This window comes from Calypte anna, chromosome 12 (genome assembly GCF_003957555.1).
Source record: "Calypte anna isolate BGI_N300 chromosome 12, bCalAnn1_v1.p, whole genome shotgun sequence".
Lineage (NCBI taxonomy): Eukaryota > Metazoa > Chordata > Aves > Apodiformes > Trochilidae > Calypte > Calypte anna.
Genome location: NC_044258.1, coordinates 19,511,939 through 19,533,728, shown reverse-complemented (window position 1 = coordinate 19,533,728; position 21,790 = coordinate 19,511,939). Strand labels below are relative to the sequence as shown.

Genomic DNA, 21,790 nt, shown 5'->3' with positions numbered 1-21,790 from the left:
CTGGTTTACTGTTCCTAAATTAAATGCAGCCTTAAGAAAACCCTTCCAGTATGAAATCACCAGAACTGGAATGAAGAAGGGTACATTAAAAGCACAAATGATATCTGCTGGGCCATGGAAAGGGAAAAAAAAAGAAAGCCAACACCTCTAGTAATGGTAGCAGTAGATATTAACCCAATCCTTTGCTTCAGGACTAATCCCTTATCCCCAGCAGAAGTTCACATGGATTCTTTACCACTGATTTAATTGTCTATTTTTCACTTTAGTCATGCAACACGAGCAAAATGGTGGCACAGAGAGATGAGCCATGGCACATTATGCAGATTTCAGCTCCATATCTGTGCCTGTGAATTCCCTCTGCCTCTGAAGTTAACATTTGTCTTTCATTTCTGTTGACAAAAATGCCATATTTTTTTTCTACAGGGACCCAGAAGAAATGAAAATGAGAAAAAACACTGCTTAACAATAAGACCAAAGGTCTGAAAATTATCTCCAGATAGATATTTTTGCTTATTCCAAAGGTTTATTCTGCACAGCTGTCATGCTAAAATACTACAAGCATTATTCATTCTTTGGTACATGAAACCAAAATCTTAATTACTTCTTCCAGAGATTATGGGCCAACTGCTTAATTCTCTGCTAAAATAATGAAACAGCAGCCAAAATATGTACCAGGGAGAACTACTCAACAAAATTCAGGGGATGCAAAGCTGTACCTGGGTTTTCAAGGTGTACAGGTGCTGAAAAAGATTTAATTGCTGAGTTAAATAGGCTTCAGATCAAGTCCTCAGGGACTTGGCTGTTTTACCTTGGACAAATCATACTAATTTATTAAATATTTTGATTTCACTTCTAGAAAATAGAGTAACTCTTAGCAGAACAACAGTAGATGTTATGAAGACTAACTAGTTAACCAAAGTAAAACACTTTATGTTTCCCAGGATGAAAGCAGTGTAAGTGCAAGTTACTAAAATATTGTTTAATTCTTGCTAGATTTGTGACACTGTTTCTGATTTTAACTGATGTATCAGAATTTACAGCCACTTGGGACTCCTGGATCTCCTCTGGATGCTACAGAACCACCCAGCCCTGCAGTGGGGCTCCACTTACTGAGATGCCTTTCACCATCACAAGTTCATCCTTTGCCCTGCTCAAAGCCTGCATGAAACATTTATGAAGGTCATGACTCAGAGATGAAATGGGTGCCTCCCACAAAGCCCTGAGCAGCATCACACGAGTCCCAGAACAATCTGGGTAAGCCCTGGTCCTTAACAAGTGTCAGAACCAAGGTTTTGCTGCAGGTAACCCTCACCCTCACAGCACTTGCTGCAAGAGATGAGACATCCACACCATAAATTGAGTTCCTCCTGCTGCACTGTACAGTTTATAAGCATGTAAGAATGAAACATGGTGTCTGTTCAAGACCTGCCCTTTAATAGCCCCAACAGCAAATGGAAAATGTTCTTCAGAAAGCATCTGAGGGCAGCTGGGTCTTGGTGCACCTTGGATATCCACAGCTGAGTGCTGATCAGAATGATGAGATTTGCATTTGCAAAACCTGTAACATCAGGCACTTCTTTAATTATGGCAAGTGCTTTACAGCCACCAGATTCATGTTGGTTAGCATCCAAGTCAAAAATTAAAAAAAAGAAAAGCAATGATTGGGTTTTTTTCTCAGCTAACTACTCATTTATTTATCAAACACCTGCATGGCAAGAGAGGCAGTCCAGGGAGGCAGATACTACAGGAGAGCTGATCTGAATGCCTGCTGACTGTTCTCTCTCCCTAAGTCCAGGTTATTTTCCTTAGAAGGTTTTAACTAATGCCAAGGAGAGTGAATTTTAAAAAAGGAATAATTTGGATTTTGATGATATTTGAGGTGATATTCACCTTTGGGGCACTCTGGTGTATTTTGAAGTAATTTTTTTTAAAAGGCTGAAAGATTGTTGCAGATAAGGGGTAAGGAATTCCATGAGCAGCATCAATCCCTGTAGCTGCCTGCACGTTTCTGGGCCCTTTGCAGAGGGAAGCAGTGCCTGGCACTGCCCAGCTCTCCTGCAGAAAGGACAGACCAAAACCAAGCAAAATTGTTCCAGGTCACTTCTGAGAAAGTTTGTGTGGCACCACTGAGAAGCTGCTAGAGGAGAAAAATAAGTGAATCGTACACACCAGCGGGAACAGGCTCAGGGATGAAAAGCTCTGTGCCACCAGGAGGTAAAATAATCTGCTTTTTAATATCAAATAGTTCACGGGGGAAAAACTAACTCCACTGAACATGCAAACACATTCAGGTGTCCTGTAGGTATAGCAAATGCATCAGCCTGGGCTGGGCTTTGCTAGGGAGATCAAGCAGCCCCTTGGTGCACAGAGCCCAGGCTGGCTCAGGGCTGTGTCCCCTCTGGCAGTGACTGGCTGTAGGTGTCACTGGAGGCACAGGGAAGCAGGCAGATCCCTCCCAGCCTTCCTTTCCTGCAGGCATTTTCAGCAGCACCCTCTCCTCTGACAGCCACACCACGGGTTTGTTCACCCTCTGCTTTTCATGCCCTCCAGCTGGGCTGGCAGCTCCCAGGGCTGCTCCTCAGCTGGAGCAAACCTCTGTGCTCACACCAGGACAGCTCTGGATGCCACCACCATCAGCCCAGCCACCAGAGCAGGGTGCACTGAGCCTGTCTGAGCACATTTTTCCCACTTCTGTCCTGTGTTACAGCCCTGATTTTATTGCTGCAGCACACTGCTCAGAATTTGGTGTATTTCTAACTGACTTAACGTATTGGCTTTATATTACATGAGATTTTAACCAAGTTTTCTTGCTAGCTTACAGTTTATTTGAAGAAAGGGAGCCAGGCAGCACTTTCCATCCGTAGCCAGGCTGTAATTGCTTCCTGTTGTCCCCTGTCCCCTGCTAAAGGGAACCCATCACCAGCTGTTAGTGCTGCCTGCCTTTCCCAGCTCATTTTGGGAAGCTGTGATGCATCTCTGAGCTGCAAACCAGCCAGGCTGCAGAGTAACAATTATCCCATCTGAAAAGCACCCATCCCACCCTGATCTTCCATCGATTGGGTGTCCATAGGGAGGACTCACTGGGTTAGGGCAAGCAGCTTGGCAGTGCTGTGCTGGCTCACTGCAGCTGGCACCAGGCTGTGCTGTGTTAGATTGATCTGGAGGATGTGACACAGGGGGACACAAGCTGCAGTGGCACGACAGAAGTGACATAAAATGAAGCAGGGACTGATACTCAGAGACAATGCATTTAAAAAAAAATAAATAAATTAAAAATAGGTCAGTCCGGAGCATGCAAATAGCATTTGAATGACACAAGAGGACCAGAGCAAAGCCAGAAGGGATGTCACATATTCTGTGCCCATCAGCAGGATTTCCACTGACCTGAGGGGTTTTTCCACCTCAGAACAGGCAGACCTGGCCATGTTAGATGACTGTTTGGTGTGCTCTTTCCAAATGTGCTCCCTGCCAATCTGGCTCTGCTCTGGAGGCTGTGCTGGGCAGGGAAGGTGCTGGGTGATGCTGATACCCACTGTGCTTTTTACTCCAGGCTCTCAAAGTGCCTCCTAAACAATGAGAGATGGTTTGCCAGCCCTGGCTGCTGAAGGAATAGAGAGTATTTTACTCTAATAAAAAGACTGAACTGTACCATGCTCGGGAGGTGCAGCTCAGCAAATGGAGCATCTCAGACAGATTAGAGAAAAAGGAGATCATGTCAGCACTTCCAGTGCTGGTTTCTGAAACCTTGTGCATCTAATCCCTACATGCTTTTTTAGACATTCAGCCCAGCACAGAAAAGGAGGGAGAGAAGGGAATACTCAAGTTCTGAAATAGATATCTCCAGGGTAAAAAACTGGAGAAATCAGAACTTCCCCTAAAATTTATTAGTTGCATTTATAAGGGACATTTCCCAAGATCTTGCAAAGGTTTATTCCTTCCCTTCTTCTTTTCCCTTCCCTTTTCACTTTACTCAAGACTTGCTTGCACTCCTGTGCTGCCAGGAAGCTGATGGGAATTTTGTAAAGGATCCTCCCCTGCAGGTCTGCAGTGTATGCCTCTCCCCCCTTACTCTTTTGCCTCAGCAGGTAAATTCTGTTGCAAATATTCAGGGCTCTGGGGGGGAAAGTACTGCAAACTTTTGAACACAGCTAGGGAAAACTGCAGCAGCTGCTTAAAGGTTGAAGAAACATGGTCTGGCTCTTTCATGGAGAAAAGAACCCCAGCGTTTGTTTTTACTGCCAAGATCTGTTAATTTTCTGCAAGTAGATATGAAATATTAGTATCCCACCTCTGGTACTCCCAAGGGCATGTCTGAGGAAAGCAGCAGTGAGCAGCTCTGAGGTGTGATGGCTGCTGCAGAAGGCAGAGAGAGGACATTTGTACCAGGCTGGACAAGAGGAGAGCCTGCAGACCAAAGGCATCTCAGCATAAAGAGGTTCTGACTCTCCACATCATGTGTTGTGATAGGAGCATGCCAGGGCATCTGTTAGCTGCTTAATGAAAGCCAGTGTGGATGACAAGGTAATTTCAGGTTCAAGCATGAATGCTCAAGTGCAAGAGTTTATGTTCAATTACCAGATGCTTCAGACAAGCAGCTAAGACAAAGGCAAGAGCTGCCAAGCACAGGGGCTGCATCTGACACAAGAGAAAATGGGCAGAGTGCTGCTTTGCCATTCACTTTGCTGCTGTTCCTTATGTGGAGCAGGCAGATAAACCATAATTTCAAGTTTGATTAACCACTTCCTTACCTAACTCTCTCAACCACCCCTTAGCGTTGTGATGTTAAAGATCCCAGCTATGTTTTTACCTTATCTGCACAAGCCACTTCATGTACAAGATCTTAAATCAGGTTTTTCTTGTAGACAAACTGTAATTTGAACTCACTATTTAAGACTCACTTTTTCTCTTTCTGAAATACCAGCATGTTTACTGTTTTCATTTTGTTTTTCATCAGAGGGAGTTAATAAAGGCACTGCAGAACATTGTCCTCTATTTGCAATGACATTTCACATTATTGTATTGATTTCAAGGCAAATCATGTCTGGAGACAACAAAAATCAATCTTGGAAGTAGAATCATCTGTTTTCTACAGGCAACTGAAGAACCAAAGGCCAACACATGAATACTCAGATGTGCTCTAATGTTTCCTTCTCTTCTAGCAGTGAGTGAAACATTTATCCAGGGCCACAAAGACAAAAGCACCTGAGAGCTGGTGACTGACTGAGGGTCTGGGAGCTCTCAGTGCTCTGGGCACCATCAGACACTGTAAGAAGTGCTGAAGAGAGAAAAAAGATGACCCTGAACTAAATAAATTAATAACCAGTAAATAAACACATACTTTAATTAGCATTGTAAACTGCAGTTTTCTTAAGAGAATTGATTGAGTACTTCATGGGCCATGGTCAAAATTAAGATTAAAAAGAAATGAAGAAATGCCAAGTATTTTAGAGACGTGGTTTAGTGGCTTTGGCAGTGCTGGGTTAATGGTTCTACCTGATGATCTTAAAGGTCTTAATTGTTTGGTTCTCTGAGTTACAGTATCACAGCCATGAGCTGTGACAAGTCACATCTATGATTTCAGGCACTTGGCTCTTAGGCCAATATTACTCTTCTGCTCCAGACAATCAGCTTAATTAAACATGTGCTCTCATCAAGACAAGTAACCAATTAAAAGGCACATTTCTTAGCAGAAAATTCTGCAGCACTTCTCTGGTGAGTACTGGGGTAGTTTCACTTAATAAAGTATAATCTCATTAAAAGCAAAAGGGACAATGTCAGCTTAGAAGAGGGAATTTAGGCCAGGGACTACAGTAACTTTTCTGACTTTAGAAACACACCAGTTGGTGCCCAGCACTTTCCATGTAATCAGGCAGTGCTACACAGCCACGTATTTAACAGGATTAAGGAAAGGAGGAGTGGAGCATCTGACCTTTCCTGGAGCCTCTGACTGAGCACTACACCTGGATGAGCTGGGCATTTAGGACATGGTAAAACTGATTTCCTGCAAGAGGATCCTTATCTTGCAAGTTTACTTGGCTCAAATCTCTCAAAGACTCTGTTTGCTGTTAAGTGTGTGCCAGGGAGGTTCAAGAGGAGAGTCTGGGTGTTCATCCATCCATCCATCCATCCATGCATCCATCCATCTATCCTCCTTGGCAACCTTCTCCTTCCAGCTCCTGAAGATTCCCTTTCAAGAGCAGCACTTTGCTTCTCAGCTTTCCTCAGAGCTGAACTGCAGCCAAGGTGCAACCCATTACCATATTTCTTAAACTGGCATTGCAAAAGAGCTTCCTACAGCCTGAGAACTTTCTGAACTTGATGTAAGCATCTCCCTCCCAGGAATTCATGCCTCCCACCTGCCAGACAGCGACCAGGTTGTCAATCAAGGGACTGCACTTCTACAGACTCCAATGTGCACCTTTGGGTGGCTGACTGCAGTTAATTTGAATCTAAACCCACGTTAAGAATGGAATTGCATCAAAGGAGACAGGGGAGGGATGTGCCATTAGAGCAAACTCAAAAGACAAAATATATGAAAATATATCCACTCTGCTGAGAGTACAGAGAGCATTACTTAAATAACAAGAGGGCACAATACTTCATTTTAACCTCTCTTTTACCTAGTGCAAAGCAATCTTATCAAATCAAGCTCTCTCCATGCGAAGAAAATTATCCTTAATGGGGTCTGGAAATGACAATCAAATCTGTCACTCGTAGAAACGTGTGCTTGCTCATTATAGCAGCATGCAACAGTGCCTGATAACACCACAAACCCCAACCATCCCTTCTCTGTCTCTGCATTTCAGGCTAAAAGAAAAGCCACTTCACTTCAGAGATGCCTTAAATGAAATTGATATATTTGACAAATGATTGAGCCATTTGTGACACATTGTACAGGTAACCCAGTGAATGCAAGGTAACACCTTTTGTGGGCTATTGATTGCAACTAGCTGATATTTGTCTTTTCAAGTATGGAATAATCTACTGTCATTGCAAAAAATTATGGCCATCTTCCTGAGAAGGTTAATCAGATACAGACGAAATCATATCTAATCTTTGATAAATTGCAAGTCACTTGAGGATCAATCACTGCTCTTCTTGTACCACAAGCCACAGGTAATTGTGCACAAGTCAGGCTCTGCAGTGTGCTGTGCAGCCCCTCTGTCCCAGTGGTCAACAGCTTTTCAGCTCTGCTCAGATGGTTGATTTTTGGGGCTTTGAGATATGTTTTGAGGAGTAATGGTCATAAATAAAAAATTTCCAAAGACAAGCAGAGAAACTACAAGCTCTATATGCTGCACATCAGCAGAATATAGTGAATATTTCCATTGCTAACTTGGTTTGGTAAATATCTCCTGAGGGATTACCCTGCACGGACAGCAAGACCTCTTATGTCCAAAAAGAACAAGAGAGTTTTGTCCTTGCTAAATCATTTTCATCAATTTCCTCTGACTGATTTTCTTGGAGGCAAAGAACTGGGACCTCCTGAATATATGCTTATTACTACATGAGAAAAGCAGCAAGGATGATTCCAGAGTCAAACTTCTGCCATTGAGCTGTTTTATCACTTCTCAACCCTGCTTTAAAAATAAATACAAAACCCACTTGGGTTCAGCAAGTTCTCTGCCTGCTTCCCAACACCTTCATGCTCAGCTTGGGTGGATCTGTGCTGCTGAGCTCTCATGAGCAACCAGGACTTACTCTCTACTCTCACCCTTCTCCTTCCTAATGTAGGATTCCTTTTTGCCTTTTGCCCCTCCACTTCTTGGCAGATCTCAAAACAAAAATAAATAAAAACTTGACAGAAAGTGGGCTATCAAGATTCACTAATACTAATGAGTATCAAATATATGTGTTTATTGCAGAGTTGGAATCTCCACTGTCTCTCTCTTGCTGTTATTACAACAACTCATCTGCTGTATCCACCCCATGAATATGTTCAAGCTAAGTATTTCTCTAAAGACACCCCTGCTCCTACTATTTTATAATTAGAAAATAATTAGTGCAAGTTCTCCCAAATAGCTCCCATAGAGAAATGACTCTACTACACAAAAGGAAGATCTGAAATTCCCAAGCTATTTACAAGCTACACTAAAAAGAAATCTGGGCATTTCTCTAGTGTCTCAGGAGATGACATCCAGACAACAAGACATAATTAAGAAGTTGTTATGCAGGGAGCAGGATGAGGCATGACAGTCAGCAGGCAGGTAGAGAAATCAATTATGCAAATGAATTGAAAAAATAAATAAATTTCAGTTTCAAAAAGCTCTTGTCAGGTCAGCTCAAAAGGTAAACATCAAATTAAAAAGTTGAACTTTTAAACAAGCTAAAGCCTTAGGAAAAAAATATTGCTATCACTGGTAGCACCCAATTTTCTTCCATTTAAAATTATTTTAAACCAAAACTGAACTGACTCTTTAAATAAACTGTTAATTCAGCATGGGCATCCAGCCCTGCAGGCCTGGACGTGGCTCCTGGGAAGGAGAGCCAGCCCTGTGGCCACCAGGCTGGATATTTGGACATTGAGTCACCACCAAATGTGGACAATTAAGCTTACCAGGATTCCATCAAAGAGAAATAGATGAGCAGAAGAGGGGGCAGAGGAGAGAGCAAAGAGGTGAAGGTCAGGATGAGCCCAGACCTCGTGGTGAGAGGGAATAAACTGAGCTCAACTCTTCACTTTCTGTCTGACCTTGAGGAAGTTATTAAAAGCCTCAGCTGCCTTCTCTGCCCAGCCAATAAATGCAGACAAGACCTTCATTATAAACTGTTCTGTCTTCTTCTGCCACTGGCCACAAGAGGTATTTTTATTTAAGGATAACTTTTCCTTGGAAGCCCAGTGAGACTGGCAGGCTACCACAGGCAAGACTGAAGCCCAAACACCTCATTCCAAACAGATCAATCAAGAGAGTAACAGAACCAACAAAACAAACTTTGAATACAAGATTTCTGGGCCACAAAGATCCAATTGGTTTCCCAGTGAAGCCAAGATGCCCTCATGTCCTGTGCTCTCTCACAAGGAAGGGACTCCTGTCTCCTGACCCCAGTTAGTTAATGACAGCCTGAGAAGGGAAACCCTTCAGCTGAGGGATGTGCTATGGTTTGCTCACCCTTTGGTTAAGCTCCAATCCTGATGTCCCAGGAAGGGGCAGGAAGGGGGCAGGATGACAAATTAAATTAATGTAACAACCTGCAAGAACATCCCATCATTGCAACTTGCTCAAATTCTTCAGCTCCTACTCCACCAAATAAATATTCATCCCAGAGCATCATTATGAAGTGTCCCTGACATTTCCCCTGTTCCATGGCATTTTGCTTCAAATTAGCCACAACTTTTTCTTATGCAAATTATTCTTATGCAAATGATTCTTATGCAAATGACTTTCCTATGCAATGAAATGATTCCAAAGGACCCAACTTGCAAAGATACAGACAGAAGTGGAATAAATAGCATGTCAATGTTTCCATCTCTCCTTCCAGCCTGGTTTCAGTGACAGATGATTTGGCCCCAAGCACCCAGCTTTGCTCGGGCTTCAGCCATGATCTACAAAACGTCTCCCCAGCACCCTGACACCCAGCTGCTGCAAGGAATCGTGTTCATCTTTAGCTGCACCAAACAGTTTAGTTACCAGGACTAAAGGATTTCAGGCTTGGATTGTTACAAAGACTTTCTACTGTTTACCTGAGACACAAAAGGAACAGAAATTTTCACCAGTGAAATCCTGCTGACTTCATAAATAAATATGAATATAAATAAAAAACTATAATGGAGATAGATTTGCAATGAAACCAGATGAAAAAACAGCATAAAGCCTACATCAGTAGTTCTTTACAATACACTTTAAAACTTCACCCATAATGAAAGCAAATTTCATATTCCAAAGGTGTGTGTGACAGTGAGAAGCAACCCAAGCCCCAGCAAATCAATTCAGTGACAAAACTTGTGTGTGTCAGTCAACCTCCTTCTGAGCCAGGAACAGATTCCCATCACATTCCCAAATCACTGGCTTGAACACTGTGATGCAGCACACCTAGAACTCAATCTATTCTGGTAGTGCCTGCTATTAAACTCTCTCTGCCATCACAATTTTGGGGATTAAGACAAGAGGCTCTACTCTTCACATCAATTTTGATAGGATTGCTCATAATCTTACTGAAGTTGAATTAGAAGAGGGGACAATCAGATTCCAGGAGCCCCTAATATTGCAAGCACCACCTCATCACCATTCAGCAGCACTTCAGTTACTCTCAGATGTGTCCAAGGCCATCACTCCTGAGCTTTATCCATGTGCCACTTGGTTATTATTATCTGATGGGCAGCTCTGAGTAACCTGTTTGCAATCCAGCTAGGCTCAGGGAGAAGAAGTCACAACCTCTCAAAACCTCCCAGGTTGAATTCTGCCAAGCTGCTTCCAAAAAATGCTTTGGAGAAAAAACACAGAAGGATTGATACTTCCCAAGTGATGCCCCAGATTCTTTTCCTCAACACCCTTACACTTTTTCCTCCTACAAGAAAATGTGCTCTCTAAACACTTCCTCTTTATCTTTGATGTTAAAACCACAGCCTCCAGGCCAGGCTGTTCTTAGTCACTGTTTTCAAGGATATAAAGATCTGAGAGTATGGGATTCATTCTCACTTTGCATCCCCCTCTCCCTTTACTCTCCCACGTGGTTTCCTTCAGCTTTTCCTGACTTGCAGACCAGCAGTCACTTTCTCAACACATCTCATGCTCAGATCATTATCTCCCCCAACCCTGCACCCCCTGACTGAAGGAATTTGCTGTGGACAGAAATGGCTGCAGGGAGATCTGTTCCCATCTCCCACCACAGGACCATACACTACAAACTTCTCTCTTCTGGACTGTTTACTCTTAGAACATGGCCTTAACTTGCCCAAGATTTGTGGGATGCCATAACAGTCATGTCTGCAAGTTCATCCCACTCCCCACTTTGGAAAAAACCAACCAACCCATATCCTCTGGGATTTTCTGCAAAGGTTCAAGTCCCCTGAAATATCTGGGGAAATGGGTGGAAAACATGAAGTTGAACATTCCCTTTCTTATCATTTTGTTCTTGTCCTCAGTCTGATAGAAATTTCCACTGAACAACTCTTCTTCACTTCCAAAACTAACCCTGGGATAAAATAGTTTGTTGTTTATGTTTTAAATACAATCACACACAAACACACACACACATATAACCAAATCCCCTACATTTCTTTCAATAAAAATACCTACTGGAAGCCCTTGATCTAGGGCTTCATTTTAATTATGTTGGGCTTTAATTTGTATTCAAAAAACGAAAAATATTTTAACCTTTCTGAAATGGATCATGTTAAAATAAATGGAAGTCAGTTGAAAAGTGTTAATTAACTTGCTTTCCTTTCATTAAGAGTCTCTGTTTAACCTATAGGTCACCTCCTCTTTCAGCTGATGTATGGATTTGATCTTCAATGATGAGCTAAACAACCCAGTCTTCTATTGAGGATGGAGAACTCCTGAACTTCTGGCTTTTTTTTTCAGGGGGGGGAAAGGACAAGAAAATTCTGAAAATGAAAGCATCAAGCTTTTTAATAAATTATTCTAAACCTTTTTTTTATGGCAGAAGAGGTTGCAATAATGCTGACCCTGCCATAAATTGTTGGATTAAGATAAATACAGAACAAAACAATGAAATTGGTTCTCACCCTCACAGGTACACAGACATAATGGTTAAATTGTTCTTTAAAAAAAAAAAAAGTGTTTTTTTCCACATTATGTGCTGGATCAAGTGTATTTATAAGCATCATCCTGCCTTGGCCTCTTGTGCAGTTACTGGTTTTAAGACCCCTGATGAACCTGGGGGCTGAAGGGACACAGGAGAAAGGGGAAGGTGGTGGGGAGGGAAGTTGGGGGAGACTCTGCTGCATTTACCATGATCCAGAGCAAATCTTCCACACTGAGTGGCTCTCTCTACATCAGGATCAGACAATGTACTTGGAGAAACTGCTCTGTAAGAGCCAAGAGATTTATGTTCCTGATTTTAAAAATATAACTCTAATAAAGGCAGAAGGATGTCCAGAATTGGCAAGAGAGATAGGCTGGAGATCTATGCTTTTTAATATCAAGCTTTTTACCACGACCACTTTTATCACATTAATGGCTAAATCACACTGATTGTAAAACAGCCAAAATGAGGCAATTAGTAAGGCTGGTGACAGCCCCAGAGAACAAAATGCACAAGGTTTGCAGTGTGAGCCAGATGGATATCTTCAATATATTTCTTATTGTCTGCTTGTGGTAATATGTTCAATTAAGCTGAATCAGTACTACAGAAGACCCTTTGAATTTCCTGAAAAAAATTAATTGCCTGCTGCAAATTTAATGAAGCCTAACAGTATTATGTTTACAAGTTTGGTTTGTTATGATCAGTAAGTGTTTACAAGAAAAAAACCCCTTACTTAACCCAACTAGCCCCATCAGCAAAGCAGTGCTATTTTACAGCTTCAGTTTCACATTTCCAGGCCATTTAACAGCTCTGCCCTTAGCAGCTGACCTAATTTTTTCCCTCCCAAATAAGACAGTGACAGCTCTTACAGGGCTGCTCATTCATGAGTGGTTGGGTGTTAAATCTGACTCAACACCTCAACCATGAACTGGTGTTATGACACGTGTCCTGGGATGAGCTGGAACCTCTGACCTTCATCCTTCTCCATGTGAGGCCACCAGCTTGGCCCAGCACAAGGCAGCCAACAGCCCATGGCTCTCCTGGTTGACCAGTTCCTGTTCTCAAAGGCATTCCCAAACCAAAAGCCAAAGGTGTGTCTGAGCAGAGCCAGGGAGGGGTAGCTCTGGGGAGGGCTCAGCAGTAGATGAGGCATCTGCTTCTCATTTTACCACTTCTGTAATCTCTGAATGATTGTAACCTTTGAGCTTCAATCAGCTGTCAGACAACTGGAAATGCTGACATGATATGCAGAGATTTCCTCTGTCCTGGGGTGCTCTAGGGCTGGCCTGGCCTGACTTTTCTGATGACCTCAGGATCTCAGCTGAAGGGGGCTGGGAGGGAACCTCAATGTTTCTCAGCTCCAGGTGTAAGAGAGGAGAGGCAGCTGCCACCCTTGAAAGAGAGAACCGAGCTCCTTCCAGCTGCAGAAGGCAATTTGGACAAGCATGGTGTAATAACCTTGATGGTGGTTTGCAGCTGGAAATGAACATGTCAGTTGCCTGAAACTATAAAATACCTGATTAAACCTTGTGTTTGAAGTGCCATATGGAGAAGAGCTCCTTTCAAAGCTGCAAGGACCCTGAGGTATCTACTGGATACCAGCCCCATCACCAGCTACTACCTGAAGCTTTTCCACCCAGGGTTCATTAAGCAGATCCAGGAAAGTGCAGCCTGAAGCCTTGGGGCTGCCACAGCTGAGGAGAGGAGGAGCAGATGTGGTGAATGCACAGCTCTCCTTTCTAACCGTGCCTTTTATGCAGTGCTTTGGGTCATAATTTTACTTAAACCCAGGAAAAGACCCTTAATTGCATCCTAGAAATAATTGCTGTCCGTGGAAATAGTCCAATTAGGGCTGATTATATTCTTTTACAATTTTACAGCCAAAGATTACTGCTTTCATTGCCAGCTGCTAAATTCAAACATTTGCTACTGGTTGTGAGCTAGAAGGCAAGGAAGATTTTCAAACTTAGGAGGAAGTTTCATTTCCTAAACATGAGAATACAGCAACATGTACTCATGAATAAATCAGTACCTCCATAGTCTATGGCTCTCTCTGATGCTTTTTTGCCTATATACCCCTGATTTAGGGATTCTGGAGAACAAGCATTTGTACCCAAAATTGACTTTTTCTCCTTGATTGTTAAATTCATGTATTAGGCCTCATAAGGAATATTAAATTATATCTATACAGACTACATATAAAAACTGTGTCCAGCCACTACTAAAAAAACCCTTCACTTTAACAATATTAAAACTTCCTTTGATTTTTGAAGAGTTCTGAGTCTTTGATAAGTACAGAAAGTCTTGGCTTTGCTACCAGCTGAACACACACCTCATGTGCTATCCAGCATGATAATAAAAAGCCCGTAAAACATGGACAGCCCTAAAGTGCTGCTGTGGGATTATTACTTTAAACTCTGCCTCTCTTTTTTAAATTATATTTTGTGCTTTCAAGACCAGGTGTTATTTAACCAGGTCCTTTCTTAAGGGCTGAGGAATAACCAATATGAATTTAAATTAGATTGAATTGAACTGTGAGGAGAGAAAATTAAAGACCTTGCATGACCTTAAACACTGCTGGATCAAGACAGATCTCAGAGTGACTGAGGGGCTATTGGTGTTCCAAAATGACTAACAGGACATATGGGTGGATGGTATGGAAAATGCCTGGAATAGCTTTCTGGGACACCTTTCCATAAGACCAAAGCAGCAGCAATGACAGGGGAAAGAACAGGGAGGGACAGAGAGGATTTCTGGTGATGTTAGTAGTGCTTAAATGGGTTGATAGATTTAAGTATCTGATGCACTTTTCCCTGGGTTAATGTAGAAAATCCAACATCTTAATGTATGGCTTACTCTCCCCCTCTTGGGAGAAAAGCCCCCAGCCCAAGCACTGATGTCCCAGTTCCACAGGAACAGTCAGGACAGCTGAAAGCAGATGGCAAAATACATGGCACTGCTGTTATCTGCACTCATTGCTAAAAAAACCCCAAAGAAACACACACACACACACAAAAGGACACTCACAAGATGTACCCAGCTAAACCACAAGCATTTCCTACAACTGGAAAGCAAAACCATCACACAGCTCCTTCACAGCCAGGTCCACCCAGAGGCCCCCTCCCAAGGACAGCCCTGGGTTGCTGCCCCTCTTGCTTGGTGGATACATTTTAAAAAGCTGCCTTTTTGCCTCAGGTTTATTAAAAACAATCTTTTTTATTGCTGGAGTCAGTAGCAGCACTATGTGAGGAGGAGCTGGGTTGGTGGCCAGCCCAGCAGTTGCTGATCTCAGCAGTGCCAGGGGCTGCAGCTTTAGATTTAGGGCTGGCACTGAAGCCACAGCAGATGCTGAAGAACAGAGTCAGCAACACCAGCTCTGGAAGGCAGAATCAGTGTCTGGCATTATGAAAATAAATGATTTGTGAATATAAACCAAGATATAAATAGATACATACACCCATCCTAATGGTGGGGATCATTTTGGAAGGAACAGGCAGCTGTGATGTAAAACTTGTATAGTAGCATTCTGAAATCAGTTTGCCTATGAATATCCAACAAAAAGAAATCTGAAGTCTGATTTTTCCAAAAGAATAAAATAATTCTCTGAAAATCCATGAGGACTCATTCAGACTGCATGGTTTTCCATATCATTTTTCTAAGTGTTCTGTTTTACATTACTATGATGTAAAAAAATGGATTAATTTAAGTCTGCCTCGACTCTCAAGTTTATCAGCATATAGTACATTTAGAAAAATAATACTGAACTGCAGGCTTTTACCAAGTTGTCTTTGAAGCAACCATAGGTGATATAAAGAGGCCACCAAAGGTAAAAAGATGCAGTGGGTGGTGTCACACGAGGGGCACTGGTGATGCACAAGCATCTTGAGCAGCCTTGAGCCCTGCAGCTTCAGAGTGCTGGGGAGATGGAGGCACCAGGGTCACCTCAGCCCAAAATATAGAATATTATTCACAGACAGTACAGGAGGCATAAGGAATTCTGTTTGATTGCCTGTGTGCTTGTTGGCACACTCCAGCTTACTGTGTATGTGGAAATTAAGCCACAGATGACTTGAAGAAACCCTGGACCAGGTGTTATCAGGCACGTTCAACCCAAAAGTGCAACATGGAATAGTGGGCAGGAGGTCAGGCAGGAGAGTGATGTCTCTCCACAGGAGCAAGCCTGTGGAGCTACAGAACCTAATTATTTTCATTTCTTTACAGGTAGCCTAATATTCATAATCTCTGAAGATGGAAAACACTCATTCCTTGTCTACCAATACACAGTGGTATAAATCCACCCAGCCCCACGGATGTGAGACAAGCACAACATTTTCTGAAGAAAAAAGTTCAAAACTGATTGAGTGATGGCAACCCAGAGACAAGCACAGGGGGCCAGGAAGGCCACCACATCCCACCCACACTGGCAACCACAGCCCTGAACTGTGAGCCCAGCTACATTTAGAGCACTAAAATAACACTGTAGAAAGTGCAGGTTTAAAGGCAATAACATTTAAAGGCTCTGAGGAGTTACTCGATAATGGAGCAGAATTTACAGTAGTTAATCAGTCGTTTCCATTTGCAATGCAATACACCAACCTTCACACAAAGGAATAGGCTTGGAAAATATGCAATTTTATAAAAAATAATTTGGATCACTGTGCTGGACAAAATCAAGACTATCAGGCTATTCAAGCGTGAGGAAAAAATAACCTACTGACATTATCCTTGTGTTCTTTCTCTGCTAAAGTGCTATGGCTAGCAGCTAACAAAAGCTCCTTTTCCTGCCTTGAGCCCTCCCATGGCAGTGCTCACCAGAGCAGCTAATGGCAGCAGGGAAATGTTAAAGGTGCATCATAATGAAAAGGCAAATAAAGTCATCAGAGTTTGCCCTTCTAAGAGATAAAACAGTGTGACCAGAATTGCTCTACTTCTCCACAAGAAGAGAGAGGTACAGACCCCACCCAGCATTCACTGACTCTTTCTGCCCATAATGCCACAAAATTCCAGGCTGCAGAGTCAAACTGAATGATGACATTTCTATAGAGAGGCTGCCTGAGAAACTTCACCTGGGTTTAGTCTATGCTGCTGAAGGGCAGGAGCTGGGACATGAGCACCAGAGCTTCTCCTTCCTACATTCAGAGATTTTATTGCAATCTCCATCTTGAAATGAGCTTCCTTTGGGAGCTGCTGCCTTGGTAGCCAATTTATATCACTGCATTAAATAAAAAAAAAACCCTCATTTTGTGCAGTCTACTACACCTGTGTACACTATTTGTCCTGGTGCTTACAAAGTCTGTTGTCTTTCTCTGTGTTGGAAGAACTGAACCTTTAGCCTCAAGTGATAAAAAGATGGAAAATTAAGATTCAGATACTACTACATGGAAACATGGGCCATGTTGTACATAGCTCTGAACACAGTGATTCTTCTCTATCCTTACAAATTCAATCCTGCTTTTTAGTGTAAAGGTCAAGCTGTACATACAAGTTTGCATGAGCTCAGGTCTTGGAAGTCAGAGCTGTTCTTCCTTAGCACCAACCAACAGAACAAACCCAAACCACAATCTCACTGGTTTAGAAAACCACCGAGGTTCACCAGTTCTGACAACAGCCTCTTAATACACAACCCTATGGGCACCTGTCAGAATTTCATATTTTTTAAGCTGTCTGCTCATGCATAATATGATTATTTATTCATCCCTTTCTGGTTGTTTGCCAGAGATTTATTTTAAGCTCCTTGGTTCTGCTGTAACAGATACCTTCCTCCTCCTCTCATCCTTGCCTACACTGTCTTTGACACTGTCATTACCTCTCCCTGAGAAAGAAAATTAAAAAAAGAAAAAAAAAAAGCTGCAATATTAATGGAAGAACAGAGGAAGGTTAGAAAAAATGTCTTCTGACCTTCACAGTTCTTTACTCAATTACATAAGACGAGTTAGAACAGAATCTAAGCATATCTTAAGGTCAAGAAACTTATCAGCTGATAAATTAGTCTTTTTTTTGTACACCACAAAACTGAGGTAAAATAAGGTGTTCAATCATATTTCTGTCAAAACTTGCTGCCGTTTTACTTGGGGCAGAGAAACTCAAGCATTTCAGTATAAAATCCAGAATTTTACACAGTTCATTTGGAGTTCAGGATAGTTTCTGCTCTTTTATACTTTTTATGGGATAGACTCTGAAATTGCATTTCTTGGGTTGCTGTTAATATCCACATCTCAGGCTTAAGAGTTTATTCTCTGCCTCCTGCACATGTGTCTCTCCCATAAATGCTAATGGAATCGAGTTAAAACAGAGCACTGAGGGAGAAAGAAGCACTTGCTAATCCTTTATAGCCTTACTGCACAGAAAAGTGATTTGTAAACCACGGGAACCCAAGGATCAGGTACAAAAGCTGCTGCCTGTTGTGCTGGGAGCAAGGGCCGAGTCCCAGGGTACCACGGGGAGCAGGCAGGGCTCACACACAACATGGGCCTGGCTTCAACAACTGCTTTTCTTCATGGGGGTCCCTCAACTGCAGGCCCCCCCTGAGCCCTTCTGGTGTCCTGCAGCACACTCAGCTGTGCCCAACTTGGAGATGGAAAGTCAGTGCCACCTCCTGTGGTCCCCAGGGAAGGACCTTTGGGCTGGGTTTTACTGGTTTGCTCTCCAGTTTTGTTCTGGGTCAGAAAGCAGCTGAGTGACCCTTTTAGTAACAGATAAAGTCTTGTCTATGGTCATTTTCCCTGAACTTTCTCAGCTGTGTGCTGTGGGTGCCTCCTTAGAGTGACACAGATGAAGAAAAGGCACCAACAGCTCACAGAAATCTAAAGCTGACCTCCACTTGTCTCTGGTTCTGTTTGCAGGGACCCACATGGCCTTGGGCAAATGCCACACAAGCTGTTCAGATCAGCTCCAAACCTGAAGAGCTCTTGGTGTCAATATGCTACAGCATTCCTTTACAATAAAGCACAGAACCCAAGAATGATTTGGGTTGGAGAAGACCTTAAAGTTCATCCAGTTCCAACCCCCCACCATGGGGAGGCCACTTCCCACCAGACCAGGTTTCTCCAAGCCCCATCCAACCTGGCCTGAGACCCTTCCAGGGATGGAATACTGCAGATGGTAGGAAGGGCTGTGGCAGCCCTGGGGCTGCACCTTCAGCCCTTTGCTGTACAAGAAGAAGCAGAAGGGCCAAATGCCACAAAGCACAACCTCAGGAACATCCCACTGAACTACAAGACCCTCCTCAGATAGCTAAGGCAGAGAAAACCTGCTGCTGCACCACTGTAACCTTCAGGCTGCAACTATAAAAAGGGTTCATCAGCTTTCTCAGCATTTGCCTGGTCCTGACACACCTTGCTGGAATGTGCTCTGCCTATAAAAACCACAGATTGAAACTTGCATTGAAACATTTTAAAGTATTTCCTACATACCACAAAAATAGTTGATGGGGAGACCCTCTACCTGCCTCCCATCCATCAATGTCAGTTGATGGGAGAATTAAAACTGACAGCATTAGAGCTCTGTGATTGATTTATTGCTTTGTAATCAACCTGTCCTGATCTGTTATCCAGTGCAGGTCTTTCCCCAAATAAGGAGGGATTATAAGTGTAATTATGTATTCACAGCCTACAAGAATTCATTATCAGCAGGCCAAAAATTAATTTAAGACATTTGTTAGTGTCTCTTAATTGTTTATCAAGTTATTACTTTACATATTTTTGTCAAATTTTGTAGCTTTTGAGAAAAAAATCCAGAAATACAGAAATACATCCCTGGATAAGAAATACCAAAATTCAATCAGATCTTGTGCATCTTTTCAAAAATCATGACTCTGAATTGCAAGGGTGAAACTCTTGCATCATTCTGAAACAAGACAAGATGCATTAAAGAGTTCAGAAGGTTCTTAAAAAGGTAAGTTTAGGAGTAACCAGAAGCTGAGCTAGAGAATGCAAGTTTTTAAAGGACACCACTTAATCTCAGCAGAGTGAGGGCAATGTTCCTCCACAGGTACACCATGGCTTTCTGCATCTCCTTTGGAAAACCAAGTTGTAGGGTCTGGCTGGCTGCAGTGACAGCAGATACTTCCCAAGCATGACTACTTGTCACTGCTAGAAACAAGCCATCCAACAGTACAGAGCAGGGACCTGGCTTTGGGTTACAATTCCCACATCATTTGCAGCATCATGTTAAACCAGGAATGAAGACAAAATACATTACCTTGGGGTGAGCTCCATCACAAGCACAGACACCTTCTCCCTGCTCATGTCATCTCTCAGGTTTCTGAGATGCAGAAGACACTTTAAACCCCCCCTTTTGCACCACCATCAAGGGGGAAAGGTGCAGCACGTCTGGAGCTGCTCCAGATACCCTTAGACACTAAACTGGAGTGCAGTAGGAACTGGACTGACCTTTCACAACCAAGCTGCCCGTGCTGCTGGCTGTCCCAAAGAGGTTTGTTGCCACACAGGTGTAGCTGCCCGCGTCGGCCTTGGTGACGTTGACGATCCGCAGGCTCCCATCATCCAGAACAGTGATCCTGGAGAGACAGCAGACACAAGGGGTACAGATTCTTTTAAGTGAACAGAAAACTCTTTTTGGTTCTGCATTAATTATTAAGGGTTTGAACAGCAGAGTCTGTTGTCTGTTACAGAAGTTTAGCTGACAGAAATCTCTTAGGACACAACTCATAAATACTGGATGCAGCATCACCAGGAGTGTTCTGTGTCTTTACTTGAGGGCTACTTCCATTTACATACCAGCAACTTGTGTAGTTTCACACACATCTGTACTTTGATACTCAGCACTCCCCATGACAACCCTTGCAACACACGGGCTACATCTAAAAAATCTCTGTGCTTGCTGCTTAACAATGTACAAGCTTCTGCAGAGCAGATGCAGGGCAGCAGGTGTTCCACTCCTGCTCTTTCTCCAGAAGGCTGCTGGCTTTTCAGCAAAGCTGCCACACTGCCAAGAGTCCCTCTCTCCACCTCACCTGTAACTCAGCCTGAAGGGGCTTATCCACAGTTGGACGTGCAGGTTAATAAAATACAAAAAACCCCCAAAGCCAATCCTATTTCATTCCTGTCCCCTCCTCACATCCATAGCCCTGTCACAAAACAGTTATCTGCAGCAGGATGTGTCCCTTGGATGGTGGAAGGATGGTGGTCCCCAGCCTCTCCTCTGGCCCTTCCTTTCCTTGCTCTCACAATTACCTTTGTCTCCTGCTCCCTTTTCTTCTGCTCTATGTCAATGAGAACAGAAAAACTGATCCTGCCCAGTAAATCCCATGGAAACACAAATGCCTCCTGTCCCTTGGAGGCATAATGCCAAGAGACTCCAGAAAAACTTCTTCCCCAGCCTAATACCACTTCTTGGAGCAAAATACTTGCTCAGTGTTGCATCTTCCAGCAATCTGCCTTCTCCTCTCCAGCCACTTTCAGACCTGACTTGAAAATCTTCTATTAATTCCTGCCTTCTCCTGCTAAATTATTTCCCAATTTAACTAATTTGAAAGGAAATGAAGAAGCCTTTCTGCATCCTTAATGCCAATCAAGCTCTGTGCAGCAGGATCAAGAAATTAGGAGGAAAAAACCAGCTTTAAAAACCAGCCCAGATGGAACAGGCAGGAGCCTCTTCTTGCAGCCATGGGGCAATACTGAGGCAGGTGAATAAAGCCCCAGGGAGACCAGGGACAAGGACAAGAGCCACCTGCCCACACCACGGGGCTCCTGCCAGCTGCAGGGACTCAGGAGACATCATCCCAAAGGCAGGGATGCCTTTTGCCATGATGAGCACATCTGGGCTGCTCAGTCCACATGCATGGAGGTGCCCTGAAAAACCTGACAACTGAGGTCAGGTGAGGAGGAGGAAGATGGGGCAAGACACCAAATCCCTGTCCTGGCTGATATCACTGCTACTGCTGAGTGAAACAGAAGAATTCTATCCCTGGTCTCTGCCAGCTGGCAACAGCAGTGATATCAATAGAAGTTCCTCAACTGGCTCATAGTTCTCCAGATTGTTGCAGTTAGTAACATTTGCTACTGTAATTTGTTTTTACTGGAGTCCAGTGCCATCCATTTGCTCCTCCAGCAGTAGCTCCAGC

The 21,790-nt window shown here is 43.1% G+C and overlaps 1 protein-coding gene across 1 annotated transcript in view; it reads right to left on the bottom strand.

The window, feature by feature from the left end:
- The window catches only part of CNTN4 (contactin 4), a 101,543-nt gene that overhangs the window by 11,923 nt on the left and 67,830 nt on the right, over positions 1 to 21,790 (bottom strand). The window contains exon 9 of the mRNA XM_030458332.1: positions 20,097 to 20,224. Within this exon, the coding sequence (XP_030314192.1) occupies positions 20,097 to 20,224 (128 nt within the window). The remainder of the gene's footprint in view (positions 1 to 20,096; positions 20,225 to 21,790) is intronic.